The 16,870-nt window shown below is 41.8% G+C and overlaps 4 protein-coding genes and 2 long non-coding RNA genes across 8 annotated transcripts; 5 read left to right on the plus strand and 1 right to left on the minus strand.

The window, feature by feature from the left end:
• The first annotated feature begins 873 nt into the window (after positions 1-873).
• Positions 874-4,846, plus strand: LOC103633521 (protein argonaute 18). 2 transcript variants are annotated; one of them, XM_020541816.1, is made up of 6 exons: positions 874-1,317; positions 2,012-2,650; positions 2,722-2,785; positions 2,851-2,983; positions 3,053-3,126; positions 3,213-4,846. In XM_020541816.1, the coding sequence occupies exons 2-6, from the start codon at positions 2,439-2,441 to the stop codon at positions 3,348-3,350; spliced, it is 621 nt and encodes a 206-aa protein (XP_020397405.1). In that variant the 5' UTR covers positions 874-1,317; positions 2,012-2,438; the 3' UTR covers positions 3,351-4,846. The 2 variants fall into 2 exon arrangements, with proteins under 2 accessions (XP_020397405.1, XP_020397403.1); XM_020541814.1 differs by having other exon boundaries at positions 874-2,650.
• Positions 4,847-4,939: 93 nt separating this feature from the next.
• LOC109941255 (calcium-transporting ATPase 5, plasma membrane-type-like) lies at positions 4,940-5,478 on the plus strand. The gene is made up of 3 exons (XM_020541817.2): positions 4,940-5,072; positions 5,179-5,224; positions 5,302-5,478. Exons 1-3 carry the CDS (start codon positions 4,993-4,995, stop codon positions 5,461-5,463), a joined length of 288 nt encoding a protein of 95 aa, XP_020397406.1. The 5' UTR covers positions 4,940-4,992; the 3' UTR covers positions 5,464-5,478.
• Positions 5,479-5,989: 511 nt separating this feature from the next.
• Positions 5,990-7,555, plus strand: LOC103634427 (L-ascorbate peroxidase 1, cytosolic). Its single transcript, XM_020541818.1, has 7 exons — positions 5,990-6,091; positions 6,231-6,279; positions 6,523-6,608; positions 6,692-6,771; positions 6,927-7,029; positions 7,106-7,164; positions 7,240-7,555. Exons 1-7 carry the CDS (start codon positions 6,005-6,007, stop codon positions 7,253-7,255), a joined length of 480 nt encoding a protein of 159 aa, XP_020397407.1. The 5' UTR covers positions 5,990-6,004; the 3' UTR covers positions 7,256-7,555.
• A 135-nt stretch (positions 7,556-7,690) lies between these two features.
• Positions 7,691-9,112, plus strand: LOC103632878 (ubiquitin-conjugating enzyme E2 34). The gene is made up of 4 exons (XM_008654594.3): positions 7,691-7,697; positions 8,063-8,090; positions 8,316-8,407; positions 8,724-9,112. Exons 2-4 carry the CDS (start codon positions 8,088-8,090, stop codon positions 8,992-8,994), a joined length of 366 nt encoding a protein of 121 aa, XP_008652816.2. The 5' UTR covers positions 7,691-7,697; positions 8,063-8,087; the 3' UTR covers positions 8,995-9,112.
• A 46-nt stretch (positions 9,113-9,158) lies between these two features.
• Positions 9,159-9,523, plus strand: LOC118473005 (uncharacterized). Its single transcript, XR_004851625.1, has 2 exons — positions 9,159-9,219; positions 9,306-9,523. It is a non-coding gene; the product is annotated as an uncharacterized lncRNA (long non-coding RNA).
• Positions 9,524-11,579: 2,056 nt separating this feature from the next.
• LOC103633522 (uncharacterized) lies at positions 11,580-15,457 on the minus strand. 2 transcript variants are annotated; one of them, XR_004851624.1, is made up of 3 exons: positions 12,688-14,982; positions 12,020-12,573; positions 11,580-11,611 (listed from the first exon to the last, which is right to left on the minus strand). It is a non-coding gene; the product is annotated as an uncharacterized lncRNA (long non-coding RNA). The 2 variants fall into 2 exon arrangements; XR_002263896.2 differs by having other exon boundaries at positions 12,020-15,457.
• Positions 15,458-16,870: the final 1,413 nt, after the last annotated feature.

Consider the following 16,870-nt stretch of genomic DNA (forward strand, 5'->3'; position numbering starts at 1 on the left):
AAAGAAGCAATCCAAGCGCAAGAGCTCAAATGAACACGGCAAATCACTCTCACTAGTCACTAGGATTTTGTGTGGAATTGGAGAGGATTTGATCTCTTTGTATGTGTCTAGAATTGAATGCCTAGCTCTTGTAAGTGGTTGAGAAGTAGGAAAACTTGGATGCGATGAATGGAGGGGTGGTTGGGGTATTTATAGCCCCAACCACCAAACTTGACCGTTGGCTGGAGGCGTCTGCGCGATGGCGCACCGGACAGTCCGGTGCACACCGGACAGTCCGGTGCCCCCTGCCACGTCATCACTGCCGTTGGATTCTAGCCGTTGGAGCTCCTGACATGTGGGCCCGCCTGGGTGTCCGGTGCACACCGGACAGGTACTGTTTGATGTCCGGTGTGCCAGCATGGGCGATTCTGACTTCTGCGCGCGCAGACGGCGCATTGAATGCGCGGCAGAGAGCCGTTGGCGCGGAGACGACCGTTGTCCCGGAGTTGCACCGGACAGTCCGGTGCACACCGGACAGTCCGGTGAATTATAGCGGACGAGCCGTTGGCTTTTCCCGAAGCTGGCGAGTTCCTGAGGCCGACCTCCTTTGGCGCACCGGACACTGTCCGGTGTACACCGGACAGTCCGGTGAATTTTAGCCGAGTCACCCCTGGAATTCCCGAAGGTGAGGAGTTTGAGTCTGAGTCCCCTGGTGCACCGGACAGGTACTGTGCACTGTCCGGTGGCACACCGGACAGTCCGGTGCGCCAGACCAGGGGTGCCTTCGGTTGCCCCTTTGCTCCTTTGTTGAATCCAAAACTTGGTCTTTTTATTGGCTGAGTGTGAACCTTTTACACCTGTATAATCTATACACTTGGGCAAACTAGTTAGTCCAAAGATTTGTGTTGGGCAATTCAACCACCAAAATTATTTAGGAACTAGGTGAAAGCCTAATTCCCTTTCACTCACGAACCATACTTGGCTCCGGGTTTGTGCAGTGTGCTCTTAGCGGCGTTGGTCAGACCATCCGCCTCTCTCCTTCCAGCATCAAGGTAACCTCTCCTTATTTAGTACGTTTGTATCAAGAAAACAGTGTTCCATGTTCCATCACAAATGCAAAGAGGGTTCTCACGGAAACAGGATGCCTCACACCGATGGAGCTGGCTCTTTGCTACATATTAAGCAAAGAGTGTATTTGTGTTGTTACTGCTTGGACTTTTAAACATTTGCTCTCTATAATATACTGATTTAGTCATATCTTTTATTTGTAGTAGGTTGCTTTTATGGCATCTTGATCCATCAATTATTAGGCTTGATCTCTCAGTGATGCTCAAGGAGGTAATTAGAAGGCTCTTGCTTTGCCTGAGAAAGAAATTAAATAATAGGATGGAATGACGTACCTTAAACACTCATATGGAATACCCTATGCTTTTGCTTGCACTGAGTTTTGATGTGTCCTGAATCCTAATTTTGGTCAATGGGCTTCTCCACATACTTTTAATCTTGCAAATAGAACTACACCAAACAGAAGGGTATCCTATGGGAGCAACAAGATGTTTCTAGATCTTACATATAAGCAGACGCATCCCTTGTAATCTATGTTGTTACTGGTTTTGTAGGAACTTAGAAGAGTTTGCAATCATTAAATCCTTAGCATGACAAGAAGTCATCTGTATATGCTATAGCATTTGTGTCATCTGAGTTTGGGCCGCGTCCTCTTCGACCGTCTCGGGGAAGAGGTTCTGTGCGAGCTCGTTGGGGTCGACGGTGGGGTAGAGGGAGTTGCCCGTGGCGACGCCGGTGGAGGTGGTGGGTGCGGAGAAGAAAGGGGTGTTGAGATCAGGGTGGGACTGGTCCACATCCGGGTAGAGGCTCTGCTTGGCATTCGAGGAAGCGAAAGCCATGGTTGCGTAGCTGGTCGGTTGCTATTTAATTTTGCATTCGGTTCTTACTATGCTTCAGGGATTAAGTGGTTGTAATGACATTGGGGTAGATCGTGCTAATTTTGATTTGATTTTTTCTACTTTTTCAGTACTTGATGATGAGGCCGTCATGAGGAAACAACTCCACGAGGCGAGAGAACAGCTGGTGAGACAAAGGTAAGAGTGTTTTTTACCTATATATGTTTGCTGACTGATGGCTGCAGATATCTCTTCACAGAATTTGTTGAGCAACATTGGTACTAATATATTCACTCTCTCTGTAGTTTGGAGGAAGGAACTTAGAATTTGCTAATCCTGAAGAAAGCTTATTGTTTTTTTCGACTGAACCAACAATTATATTTGGTGCTGATGTCACTCACCCTGCTGCTCTAGATGATACTTCCCCGTCCATTGCTTCTTTAAGCTCTTTTTCCGTTTACAATACGGATAGTACCATCTTATTACAATAACACTTTATGCCTGGTGGTTCCTTGTAGGTTGTTGCCTCCCAAGACTGGCCCTAGGTGGCTAACTATAATGGCATTATCCGTGCACAAGGTCACCGTCAAGAGCTCATCGATGGGCTGGAAAACATTGTCAAGTACGATCATCATCACCATCTCTGAAATTCAAATGGCACCCCATACCCGATTGAGAGAGTTCCTTAATTTGCAAAATATTTTTAGGGAACTCCTACTTGCATTCGTGGAACGGTCTAAGCAGAGACCCAAGCAGCTGATCTTCTACAGGTTAGTAGTATCTTCCTCCAAACTTTTCTGACTGACATGCAATGGTAATTGACTCCCTCTTTCACCGTTAGGGATGGCGTAAGTGAGGGCCAATTCAAACAAGTGCTGGAGCAAGAAATCCATGAGATAGAGAAGGTAGAAACAATTTGAGACATCAAGTGTTGTTCCCTCAGTTAGTATAACATTTATACTTTCTTCAGGCATGGACAGCTCTTTACAATGAGAAGCCAAAGATCACCTTCGTAGTGGTGCAGAAGAGGCACCACACAAGGCTCTTCCCCAGCAAACCAAAGGATCGCCAATACGCGGACAAGAGTGGGAATATTCGAGCTGGTTAGGGATGCAGGCGCATTTGCTGTTATTTTTACAATGCTTTTGATGAAACGTTTATGGAATTTGCAGGCACCGTAGTTGATAATAATATCTGCCACCCAACAGAATTTGATTTCTTCCTGTGCGGCCATGCTGGGGCCAAGGTATGTGTGTAGCATGTTACAACTAATTCAGACATTTTTCCCCCAAATGAGAAATCTGAAGATTATAGCTGCTCGTGGAATTGCAGGGAACAAGCCGTCCTACGCATTACCATGTGCTACGAGATGACAACAAGTTCACCGCAGATGCTTACGGGCTGAATGCATCTTCTTTTCTATGCGTTGCAATTCTGGGTACTTATCTGGAAGCAGCTTGCTCCAATTGAACCAGAAAATTGAAGTTGTCCATATCCCTAGAGGTTCTTACATGTTTGTTTGGTGTCTATACAGTCCTAATTTTCTCCCAGTCTTGCAAATTTCGGGCTAAACTTGAAAGCAGATACATTAAACAACCTAGATACTGCAGAATACATGCTTATGTGTATGTATTATGTAGGTCATCTTCCTTCATGTTTGGTGCACTGTGCTCAAAATTTTAACATGTCCCATATTGTTTTTCTCTCTTTTTACCAACATCATGTGAACCCACTCCTTTTTTTGTAACCACGAAATTAACTCTGTGTATTTTGCTTGCAAAACCAATTCAAGTTCAATTATGCTACATTTTTAATTAGTTACACTTGTATGTATGTGCATTTTCCATGCAATTTCATAGTTTTGCATTAGTTGTAGGTTTGAAACTGCATTAGCATGATTGCAGGAATACATTGGATTTTATGTTTTATCTTGAGGTAACGCCCCATTTTTTCGAGCCAATACATGCATGTTAACATTATGTAAATTCATGTATCTAGGAACCCGCCTGACTTAGTTCAATAAGATACACCAATACCTTGAGCATGGGTCCTCCACAATGTATAAGTTTATCTCTAAATTTCTTAAATTTAGCGTGATTTATATGATCAGTGTATTTTTCATATATTTCTTTGCTAAATTTGTGAGCAGTAATATTTCATACAACAGACACACATTTTTATATGATCTGTCGGCCTGGCGCTTTTCTTGTCCAGCTTTGCCTCTGGATGCGTGTGGGTTTTGGTTTGGCGATGGTTTTTGTGGGGAAAGTGGGGAGGAAGAACAGCAAGAGGTGGTGGTGGAGCCGTGGGAGGTGGAGGGAGGCTGCGCGGTCTTTTAACCGCTTGGCACCATGCCATCGCCGACGCCGTGCGGGGCTGCGCCGGCATCTTCTGCATGTTCAACACGCCCGACGACCAGGCCCAATGTGATGTGAGTACAAGACGGCAGCTTGCTTGCTTTCTTTCTTTCTTTCGCCTCTCTCTCTCTCTCTGCATATTAGTATTAATCTGGGGGGTTTTCCCCCTGAAGAAACGGAAGCTCGTTTGTAGGAGTGGCTTGTAGGTAGCGCTTACTGCATAGAATTGGATTGGATTGTATTTTGCTCTCCTATACTAGCAGACGCAGCCAGAGCTTATACCAGCACTGTAGCATGAACAGGGACCGGGACAGCTGGACAGGGTCAGAGGAGAGGAGAGGAGATGAGCCGATCCTTTGCTACCTTTTCTCCCTTTTCCATGAATCTCCATCTTCCTCCTCCCTGGTCTAGGCTGTTTGGTTCGTTCCAGAGGAGGGCTGGGACCCAGACCGCTTACTTCCCCTCCTCCTCTGATGATGATCCATTAATGCCACAGCTCATGTGTGGTGTGGCTGTGACTTGTGATGAGTGAGCGTGCCCCTTCTTCCTCCTCCAGCCTCCAGCTCCAGGTGCGGTGTGAGGTCCCGCTCCCGCTCCTGTCCTACCAGCGTACTACTCCAGTAGTACAGTGGAGTAGCCGAGTGCATTTAATAGCTGGACACAACATTTTACCTGAGACACATGTATTTCCAGGCTGTTTCTCATCAGTATCATATACTTCTTTCACTTTTCAGCTTCTGTGGGTGAACCTCATAATGGACACACTTGGAGCTCTTGCATTAGCAACCGAGCCTCCAACAGACAACCTTATGAAGAGAAATCCTGTTGGTCGAAGGCATGTCAAATGATCCAAAATTTCTTGTTGACAACATTGTGTCCAATACCTATATACTATGCTTTTTGAATTTGGAAACATTTTTACCCATACTTTTCTACTGCAGGGAACCTCTTGTTACAAATATCATGTGGAGAAACTTGTTTGTTCAGGTTAGTATTCCTTCATTATACAATTGGATTCTGTTAAAAACTCTTTGTTGTTCTGATATGTTTGGAATTTTACACAGGCCCTTTACCAAGTAGCAATTCTTCTGATTTTCGATTTTGATGGAGTAAGGATTCTGCGTCTGCAGAATGAAAGCCGATCTAATGCTGAGAAGGTAACAAATACTTTCATCTTCAACACATTTGTATTTTGCCAGTGGAGTATTTGTTCTTCAATAATTTAAGAATCATAACAGAACATTAGTGGACGAATCTTGCTTCACCTTTTAGACAAATACATACTGACATTGGATTGTTCCCAAAAGAAAAGAATCAATATTAAGTTAACTATAAATTGATAGTAGTTTTCCCCCAAAAGGGACTAATGTGTACCCTAGCATTGATACTACATGGATGTTACTTCCTGAATCATCATGCACTGCAGTAATTTCAGTTTTCTTCTTTTGAATCCTTGTTTGAAAGCTGAATGCTATCTTATGAAACTGGTTCTGACAGGGTTACAGAGGAGAGAGAAGGTTGGTGCTCTGATCCTCATGTCCCCCCGTGCGCTGGGTATGTAATTTTGCCCCCATGTCAGCTGAATCTGCTTACTCGGGTTGGCTTGTATCAAGGAACCTACCTGATGTGTTTGCTGTACAGGTTTGTTGAAATAATGGCTCCAGTTTTCTCCAGAGATGCGTGGAGATGTGTCTGTCATATGTACTTTATTTAAATATATTTCTGCTAGATTCTATCCCTTCTATTTTCTAATAACTATAGAGAAACATGACTGAGAAGGGTAGACCTGTTGCAGTGGTGAGAACTGAGTCAGGGGAGGGCTTACTCGGTTTATCCCTTCCGCACCCTACTCATGTGGGAGTCTCCTGCACTGGATCTTTTCTTTTTATAGACATGACTGAGTGATGATATTATTTGTTCCATGCCTTTTTCGTCATCAATGTTGGTCAATGTAAAAACTCTGAGTGTTTATATCGTTTCTTGTCTTTTTCAGGACAAGCCTCAGCCGCCACCTGAGGGCCGTCTTCCTGATGCCACCAAGGGTAGATTTCTAATCTTTACTAGATTGGCATGAATGCTGAGTTAATGAGTTACATTCACCTTGCATCCTTTGTTAAGTGTTTCAAAGGTGTTGTTTTGGCATCCCTGTACCCAGCTTGCTTTGGGTAACAGTGGTGCCTTTTAGCCGAGGCACTGTGTAGGCGTCTAGACCAAACACTGGTTTTGATGTCACTTCTATTGACACGAGGACTGGCACTTGCTGCTTGCTTTTTTTTTGAAACCAGGTTCTAACCACCTGAGGCAAGTCTTTGGCAAGCAGATGGGTTTGAGTGATCAGGACATCGTTGCCCTCTCTGGTGGCCACACCTTGGTTTCTTGCTGTCCACTCATGTTTGATTCAGGAATGTAATGTGTATGCCTGTACTGATTTAGTTTTCTTTGAGGTTTTATTAGGGAAGGTGCCACAAAGAGCGGTCTGGTTTTGAGGGGGCCTGGACTACGAACCCTTTGGTCTTTGACAACTCTTACTTCAAGTGAGTCTGTCTTGTTTACTATTGAAAAGCAACTGCATTTAGTTAAGAAATACTTAAAATTTGTTTACCTTTGTTATGTCATTACTTGGCAGCTGAATGCTGTGCTAGAAATTAATAGCCGTCCCATATCTCCTACTATTCCCATATTTTCATAGGGAACTTCTGAGTGGTGACAAGGAGGGCCTTCTTCAGCTCCCAAGTGACAAAGCCCTGCTGAGCGACCCTGTCTTCCGCCCTCTTGTGGAGAAATATGCTGCAGTATGTCCTTGGTCATTGTTATCCAGGGTATGGAGATTCGTAGGGAGGCAAGTACTGATTATCGTGTGCTCTGTAGGATGAGAAGGCATTCTTTGATGACTACAAAGAGGCCCACCTCAAGCTCTCCGAACTGGGGTGAGTAACCATTGGTTGCACAATTTGTGCTTGGTCAGTGGAACAAATCTGATCGTTTACTCTTCTGGGGTGCAGGTATGCTGATGCTTAAATGGCCCATATCCTGGAGCGGGATACAAACTGCTGCCTGTATGGACTCGTGCGATCTTTTGCATTTGGATTCAGCTGTAACGTAGCTGTAACGTACCACAGGATTATGTGGTTTTGGGATTATTTATTTCTCAAGACCAGTTTATTAATTAGTTTCATTTTATTCTTATCAGCATGCTCTCTCTCATTTTTTCATACTGTTGTGTTTGGATGGTGTACCACCAGTGTTTTACAACAGTTTGGCTTTTGGAATTGCTACTGCTAAAACTTCGTTCCTCTAAGAAGACCTTTTGTTTTTGCATTCCCAGCTGAGGAGCTGAGGGACAGCGAAGTACTTGTATTATTACAAAATCTTTTCTTAGTATACCACATATTTATACATAAGTTATCATGGTATTATAAGTTTCCGATGCAACACACGGGCACTTACCTAATATCTTGAGGTATGTTTCTGATCTGAAGTACTTATTTACAACTTCTCTCACTTGTCATCTATGTACCATGTATGTTTCTGAAATTACATGAACAGTAATGTTTTTTTGGAAGACACAGCATACCTTTAATTATTCAGCTACTGTACAATGTACAAATTCTTAATTTACTGCTAGGCAAATCAATGCTCTCAACCATTTCAACTTCTGTTGCCATGAGATGAGAGAACTGAAATGATAGTCTCATTGTTAGTACTTTAACCGTGCTGTTCTATGGATCCTTCATCCTTCACTATCTAGCAGTCAATATGCTTCAGTTCAAATTGTTTGCATTTTCTTTCCTTTGTTGGTCTGACATGTAAAACTTTATGCTGCAGCATTCTCACTGGGCTTCTGTCCTTCATGGTAAGTTGTTCCTTGCACCTCAGTACCTCACTATGAGTTAACCTTTCCAAAAAAGAATGTCTAGGTTTAGTCATAATTTCTAGCACGCATATAAAATTTGGAAGATCAGTTGTTGCTCCAGGCTTAGTTGCTCAACATTGCAGCAAGCAATTCTTGGCATTTCCCTTGCCAGAACTTCCTTGTTTTAAGGTGTTTTCTCAATGTTGATAATTCTCATACTTGCAGATGGACGATGCACTGACAACTGGAAGCATCAAGACATCAGATGCAGAAAAGAGGCGTTTAGCAAAAGCTTCCCTTGCCTACAATTGTGAGAGGTAGATGCATTTCTCTGCAGGCTATTTCATTCTGACCATTTTCTTTTTGTAGAACTGTTAGAAACTACCCCCACAGGAACATAATGGTCATTAGCTTCTGAACAAGTAGTGTAGTGTTTATACCTTTACATGAAAGAAACAACTGAATTTTTGGTCGGTGTGCTCCGTTTTTAAGTGCAAACATTGATTGGAGTTCCTATGTAAAGTTGTTAAGTTACTATCATCACTTCATCTGCTTGAAGTCATGTTCTAAATACCCCACTTGTTCATTGTGGCAAGTCTGTGTGGCTCAATAGTTCAAGTGTTTGTCTTGCAGCAAAAACTGTCCGCACTTCAGGAAACTTTTCCCAGAGTATGTTGAGAAGTACAATCAACAGCTACAATTGGAGAACACTACTGCAGAGCCGGTGCCTCAGGAGAATCCTGCACCTGCTCCATCCCCTGCTGCCCAGCAAGCCCCGACCGTGGCCAATAGGGCACAACCACTGGCGGAGGCGCGCCGTGACAAGAACCAGAAGAAGGCGGTGCCCTTCTGGATGGTGCTGGTCATGTTTTCAGTTTTCGGGGCTGTGATGGCGTGCCCCTAATGCAACTTTGACAATAATAAAGACAATAAGAACGTGTGATGCCAGGGCCGTAATTTTGTATAGTTTTCTATTGGTTTGTCTGAGTGATGGCTACTGCTATGGCTGTAGAGTCATAGAGATGGCATTGGAGTTGTATGGTGCATGTTATTTAAAAAACAAGCCAGAAATAATCATTTAGTTGTGCGGGAGCCACGGAGCATACTGCATGCGTTCAACATAGCCTTGGTAAGCTAGGCATCAACCGGTGTTACTTTGTTTGCTTTTACATTGAATTTACGAAATATGATAAATTTCTTTATTATTTGTTTCAGTGTTGGCGTGCTGCTTCTTTTCTGAAATACACTGAGTTGAATCGTCGAGAATCACTTGCCCTTGCTTCAGATGGATTGAATTATGAATGCAATGAGGCTCCATCATAGGCAGGCTTATAGGTTCGTAGTATCGTTAGGACGGGCATCTTACTATAACAATATAAGACACATTTTGTATATATAACACATGTGCATATATAAGTTATCGAGATATTATATGTCTCTGTTGCAACGCACGGGCACTGATCTATAAAAGTATAACACACATTTGTACATAGTTTATCGTGGTTTTATACGTTCCCGTTGCAACGCACGGGCACTCTCCTAGTATATACATATGTAGAATATGTATATAGTCTAGTGCCACATTTAAGCACTCCCCTAGACCGACGTTTGTTCAGTCATGCTCTCACAACTCATCTTTACCTGAGCGTCGATCCATTCAAAACTGAATGGCACTAAAAAAAACATTACACATGTATGCATTACCCTTCCCAGGTTGTGGGTTAGTGGTTAGCATCTTAAACTAAGCCACCTGATAGTCCTTAGTTTTAACCACATACTATTTGCACTTCTACTATCAAACCTTGATTATAGATTCTTAAGTTTATACAAATCATTTAGACTCAAAATCATTTTGAAGTTTATCAAAGGATCACTTTAATATCCATGCTAATGGGGGATCGCTCCGATACCACGCTGTGACAGCCCTCCCAAGTTATCGGGCCCACATGCACCAATCCTTGCCTTAATGGCCTCGGGTGGCTGTGCACGTGTACCGGGTAACTTAACAAGGCTATCGAGTTCGCCAACTGGAACTCATCATCCCAAGGATCTCCCACATAACAGGTATATTACAGTAATCACATTTGATACACACACATTGGAGATAGAGCGGAAGACTTTTACAAAGTACACTTTACATTCCAGAACTCAAGTTTTACAAGGTAGAAAGAGATGTATTTATTACAAGTCCTGATAGTACCCAAAGTGCATAACTTATTAAAATAGTTGGAAGGGTGAAGCCTTTCCATAAGATATATACATAAACATTCTAAGCTTCAAGGCCTCCACATGAAGTAACTAACCAAAAAAATAAGGGAATAAAACTTCTCCTGCAAAAACAACAGGGGATAAAACCCTGAGTACGCAATTACTCAGCAAGACTTATCCGACTAAAGAAAAGACTCTCAAGGGTATGCTAGCTGATTGGGAATCAAGGTAAAGTTTATCAATGATCAAAGACTCCTTTTTGCAGAAAAGCTTGCTACCAGTTGATCCTTAAGCCAAATTTTATTTCACTAGTTAGGTTATTACCTGAATCTATATTTGCCTGATCTAGTTCAAGCACTTGGCCTATACTAGCTCCATTTTATTCATTCTCATATTTCACTTGCTAACTACGATGATGGTCACAGGGATGAGTCTCCATAACCGAGGAGCAACGACGATTCGAACCGATTATACCCAGCTGGGGATCTCTAACCACACGACATATGTAGCACTTAACCCTTGCATATGTCAACCGTTCCCACGGAGTCCTCCACTACATGAACAGGTCCGCGCCACCCGAGAGCACATTACCCTACCAGGCGTGCTACTATGCCAGGAGGGTACATGCTACTCCCGCCATCTCTCCACTCCCAGTGCGCGATTGTCTCTTCACGTATGGAATAGCCGGGTTCAAGCTTACCCTGTCCCATACCAGGGTATGTGGCTAGTTGCAAAGTCTCAACCACAACAGGCCAGTCAACGGTACGGTCCTTAATCGACACAGACGGGCGACTCTGTCTGCTCAGCGTCTGGTCTAGATTTATTAACCATTTCCCCATTTTTGGCACCCGACAGGGGTACTCTTTTCCAATGATGATCCCACTCCGGCCGAAGTGGAGTCATCACCTTAGTTTGCTTTGATTTTTGAATCAAAAAGCCCATAACTAATGTTCCGCAATCATTCTTTTTGAAAACAAATGATTTTTCAGTTTCTAAGCAGGGTTAAGCATTATCAGTTCTTTTTATAAATCAGGGATCAAGGTATAGTATTTAAATTCCAAGGAATGGTAATGCATCAGTTGTTCATCACACAACTCCTATCACCTAATGCATCATTTAAGGTGATAAAGCATTTAAAACACAAGGAAGGGGCAAATGCACCGGGGCTTGCCTTTGTTGCAGAGAAGAGGTTCTAGATACTTCTAACACGATGATCAGTTAGATGGCTCCATCCACTTGATGAACAGGCACTGGAGTAAACTCCTCTTCAACAACCACTTCATCTTAAATCTTCACTCTTTATTTTGGGAGCTCTACATGAAATGACATGATCATGGATGCTTATGTTTATGCAGTTTGCAACAAAAATATTTAAAAGCATTACCAGACTACACCTACAAACTATGACTACCAAGGGACTGAACACATTAGATTTCATCCATAAACTTACTTCATCTTTTCTAAAGGGATTAATCCATCCTATTTGTAACTTTACAATGCTTTCTAAGCAAAGGATTTCCAAATAGCCCCCAAATTTTACCAAGTGCTTAAATGACCAAAACAAGGTTATTCAAACATTGCCATACTTTTTTTTGGCACTGCACTTTTATTTCTAAAATCCAAGCCTATTAATTAGACCTAATAGCCAGAGCAATGAATCAGGTCACCCTAATCCAACCGAACTCAACAAACGTGAAACAACATGGTTCTCTAGTCCAGACCTTCTGTAGAATGCTTGGCGAGTGCTATGCTGATTTCACCTTCATCACCACAAAGGATCTTCAATCACGTATCTAGGGCCTCGACCAGAACATAGACATGACGAGAACACTAGGTCAAACCACAGATCGACACATCAATTTTCAACTCATATCAACAGATTAAGACGTTCTCACGTTCAACAAAACTGGTGCTTGCGGCCGGTGGCGACGAACAGATCATCGATTTTGAATGGCATCTCAGCCCAAACACATCTGAAAACATGGTGAGGACGAACCACGGCGAGATGGGGACGACCAAACTGCTCATTCTATCGACCAGGTGGCACGCGACGGAAGATGAGCACGCACCCAGCGACGGAAGCTGGAGGAAGCGCGCGCACGACACAGTAGTAGAGTCGAGTGGAGGGGCGTTGATTTGGAAGGGAGCAGGGATGACCGAACCTGAGAGAGTTCGACGGCAGGTGCAGAGTGTTACCAGGGAGCTGGCGAGGTGCTGCAAAGTGAGCAGCAAGGGAGCTGATGCCGAGCTCGACTGCTACTGCTGCTCCGGCGTGCTGCGTGGGTGACAGGAACGGTGGGAGGAAAAGGAGACATGAGAGATAGGAGTGAGGAGACTGATAGAAGAGAGTAGAAATTGAGTACGTCTTCTTGCATGAGAAGGAGCGTACATGAGTAAGCTTCTAGACCTCAACTGGATAAGAACAGGAGCATTCTAAGGATTTGGTCGACCTAAGGATAATAGAAAATGTGTGGCAGGGAGGGGATAAGGAGAAACGGCTAGGGGATAAAGGCCATCGGCCAGCACATGGAGAAAGGTAATTTTTCCTTCAGATATTTGGAACCTCTGAACGGCTATACTTCACTGAAACATAGTTTCAATCTTCTGAATCCACTGAATCAGCCACACTGCCCATTGCCCAGCTCTCTGTTTGATCCCCTTTTATGTCACAAATTCTCTTAGCAACAGGCCCATCTCCCTTAACTAAATTTACTCCCTAAGCATAGTTCTTTCACTTTGGTATAACGCCCATAGGTTGGAAATATTCAAATAAAAAGTTGTGATGCGCTAAAGTAGAGTATAAATACTGAAAAGTCCAAATTCAGCTAACTGGACAGCACAGTTTAAGTCTGACAGAGGGATTTGCAATAGGCTGTTCTCCAAGTTCTATACAGTAGCAAGCCAACTCATTGCACAAACCTTGATTATCTATATCAGGTCTCTCATTTTGCTACAGACTCTTAACCCAAATATCTTTGGATTAATTACCACATAGCTCCAAAGGTGGGTAAAAACACACAGATTCAGACTTAGATGTTTTACTGTTTGAAAATCCCCAACACCTGACAACTGATCTTTAGGCAAACATTACTCTACTTTTTATGTAGCACCATGTCAATCTCACCTTATGAAACGTATTCGCCATACTGTGGTCTCCAAGTTTTCTATAGAAACTACAGTCTAAAACCACTCATATTGATCACAAAACAGCTCCAAACTAGGCATTCTACACTGAAATTCAGATTTCAGAGACAGAACAAAATTCAGCCCAATTAAACTGACAGTCCAATTTTGAGCCACATTTTCTCCACATTTTGCGTAGGATTACACCCATTCCCATTAAATGAATTTGTACACTAACTTGTGGTCTTTAACTCCTCTATAGACGTCTCAGCCCAAAGCTCCTTAGATTTTCCACAAATGAGCTCCAAAAACAGCACAAACACTGCAATTCAGACTTAACCTTCTGTTCCTGGTCTGAAAACTGAAAAAAACTATCAGCCCCACTTTGGGTAACTTGTACTCCATGTTCTGGGTCAGATCAAGCCTAACTCACACAACGAAATTTGTTCACTGACATATGCTCTTCAACTCTCCCATAGCAACCATGGTCCAAAACTTCCTAGAACAGGCAACACACAGCCCCAAAATGGCACTAAAAACACTGATTTCAGACTTTGGCAACTATTCGAAGCCTGAAAATCCATAAGTCTGACAGTCCCACTTTGAACACCTTTTTCTCCTAGTTGCATATGGTTTTAGGGCTGCTACATTTCATAAACATTGTTCTCCTATAGTTACTCTACAGGTTTGTTATAACAACTGTTTCCAAAATACTCATGGATTAAAAGTTACAGGGATCCAAATACAGATAAACAAAACTGTTTTGGGCTGATTCCAACTGACCCAAATCTGAATTTTTGCAAATTACTTCAAATTCTCCCACATCACTTGGAGAGCTCCAAATATGAAAATCATTCACTTTTCCAAGCTCCACGACTTTTATATACGGACTTTTAGCAAAACATAGCTAAATCTTAAAATCCACTTTTGGGCTAGTTTAGAGTTGAAATTGGACTTGATCTGCTTCAAGAGCTTCATCAATTTATTGCATCCTACTAAAAACAAGGTTAACCTTAAGCTCAAACCCAACTTTGGTGTATAGAGCTCATGTCCAAATTTCCATTAGTTTAAAAGTTGCTTGTTTGTAGATTTCAAACAAAGTCTCTGAACTTCTCTTGCTCTCTTCGAAACGAGATAACCTCACCCTTTTCTCCAAGTTCCAAATGCTTCTGAGGCCAAGTTGCTTAATCAAATTGGTGCTCCACATGTTGCTCCACAAGTTTGGTACAATGTCCCTTAGTTAGAACAATATGGATTCCAAACCATCAAAGCCCAAAGTTGGCATTAAACACACAAATTCAGACTTTGATTTTTCACTAAGTCTGAAAATCCAGAATTAAACACTACATTTTTGGACCACTGTTTCTACCAGTTCCAAATAGTTTCAGGGGTATGAACCTTAACCAAACTTATACCTCAACATGTGGTCTTCCACTTTGGTACATAAACTGTAACCCATAGCTGTATGGATCAGCCACCAACAGGCTTCCAAAGTTACTTCAGCATATAAAATCTTCAGTTTCAGATATTGCAGTCTGAAATTTAGATTCTGACATTCCCACTTTGGACCAGTTTTCCACCTAGTTCTATATGAACTTAGGGTTAAGTAGCTTAAACAAAATTACACATTTAGTGTAGCTCTACAGCTTTGCTACTGTGACCATCTTCAAATTGCCTATATATCAAAAGTTATGAAGATTCAAAGACAGCTACTTGATATTGTTTCCAGCCATCCAACCTTAGGTCCAAAAAGTTAATTTTTGAGTTTTCTCCACTTCTTCCTATAAAACATGGAAATATCTATACCTGAAAGTTGTTTGGGTTGGAGAACTCTATAAATTTGGTAATTTGACCTTTTGGCAAATTATTGCCAAATCACAAGTTCCACTTTTGGAGCTCTAAATTGAGATTTTCAAAACCAGGTCCTTCACTCTTCACTAATCACAACATCATACTTAGATTATTTTGGATCCTAGTGAATGCATTCTAAGTGTATCAAGCAAGTTAATGCAAATGCTGATGATGACATGTCAGAGTTTTAGTGATCGTAACACCAGGGGTGTTACAATGCCTAAGCCTAATTGGGGGCAAGGATATACTAGGGCCTGTTTGGATCCATGTGACTAAAGCAAAATAACTAAAGTTTAGTCAATTTAGAAGCTAAACTTTCAAACACAAAGAACTAAAAATGACTAAAATGTTTTAGCTTCTTTAGCTCCCAAAAAAGAGCTAAAGCTGTCTAAAACTCATACTCCCGTTGTTTTTATTTGACGTTTTTTAGTTTGAGAATGAACTAGTCTGCGTCAAGTATTTGAGAATGGAGGTAGTACTTTATAGCTGGTCCCTCATAACTCCTCATTCCACCCACTTGTTCAGCACACAGTCCACCCGAGGGGCCCCGCACCATTATTTTTTATTAAAATTTCATTAATATTGCTTAGTAATTTGTTCCAAACACGTGGGACTAAATTTTAGTCACTTTAGTTTAGCCTTGTGAACCGAAACAGACCCTTAATATACCAAGTATATGGTCCTAGCCCATTAAAGAGATAGAAGCACAGAAATACGGGACAATCTTGTTTCTGTCCTTGGACGCAAGTGTAACTGTGATTTTGTCCTTCAAAATTTGACTTTGTTGTTTTGAGTCTCTTCTTAAAAAACAAAAACAAGTATGCCTATATTTCTGTTAGATGGCAATAACGATGTGAAATATGACATATCAAGACAAATTTACCCTTCAACTGTATTATAATTTTGCCCCTCTTTGGAAAAAAAATAGGGTTAAAATCATAATTGAAGAACAATCAAATTCAAAAGGAGGGGCAAAATCACAATTACGATTGAAAGATAAATTTGTCTTTGTATGTCCTATTATACACCGTTACTGCCACCTAGGGATGAAAACGATTTCGAATTTTTTCGGAATTCCGGAAACCGATTTCAAAATTTTTCGATCGGATTCACCGGTAACGGTATTTTTCGAAACGGAATCGGTTTTCGGAATTTTCTGTCGGAATCGGTATCGGAATCGGCGTGGTGTTTTACCGATCGTTTCCATCGGTTACCGGTTTTTGTCGAAAATTACCGGATTTGTGTCTCGGAAATTTCCGGAATTGTGTCTCGGATTTTTTTGGAACTTTTTCGAAATTTTCCAGCATGTGATTTTTTTCGCATCGCCTGTATATCTCTGGATAAGGATTACTTATTTTTGTATTTTTTTGGACGCTTTAAGATTTTTTTGGGGGTTAGATGATATTGGAAGGCAGTTGAGATTAACGATTTGGTCTCTCGAACGAATCCACCATTTTTCTATGCACATGTTATGTATTAGTAATATATAATGATAGAGAGCCGACAATCTGTCTTTTCCACACACTAGATTTTAGGGTTTTCCTGTGAGGCTGTGAAAAACCCTTTATGTGAGGAAAAAATATTTCATGAGTAAGCAT

The sequence above is a fragment of the Zea mays genome, chromosome 7, assembly GCF_902167145.1.
Source record: "Zea mays cultivar B73 chromosome 7, Zm-B73-REFERENCE-NAM-5.0, whole genome shotgun sequence".
In the NCBI taxonomy this organism is placed as follows: Eukaryota; Viridiplantae; Streptophyta; class Magnoliopsida; order Poales; family Poaceae; genus Zea; species Zea mays.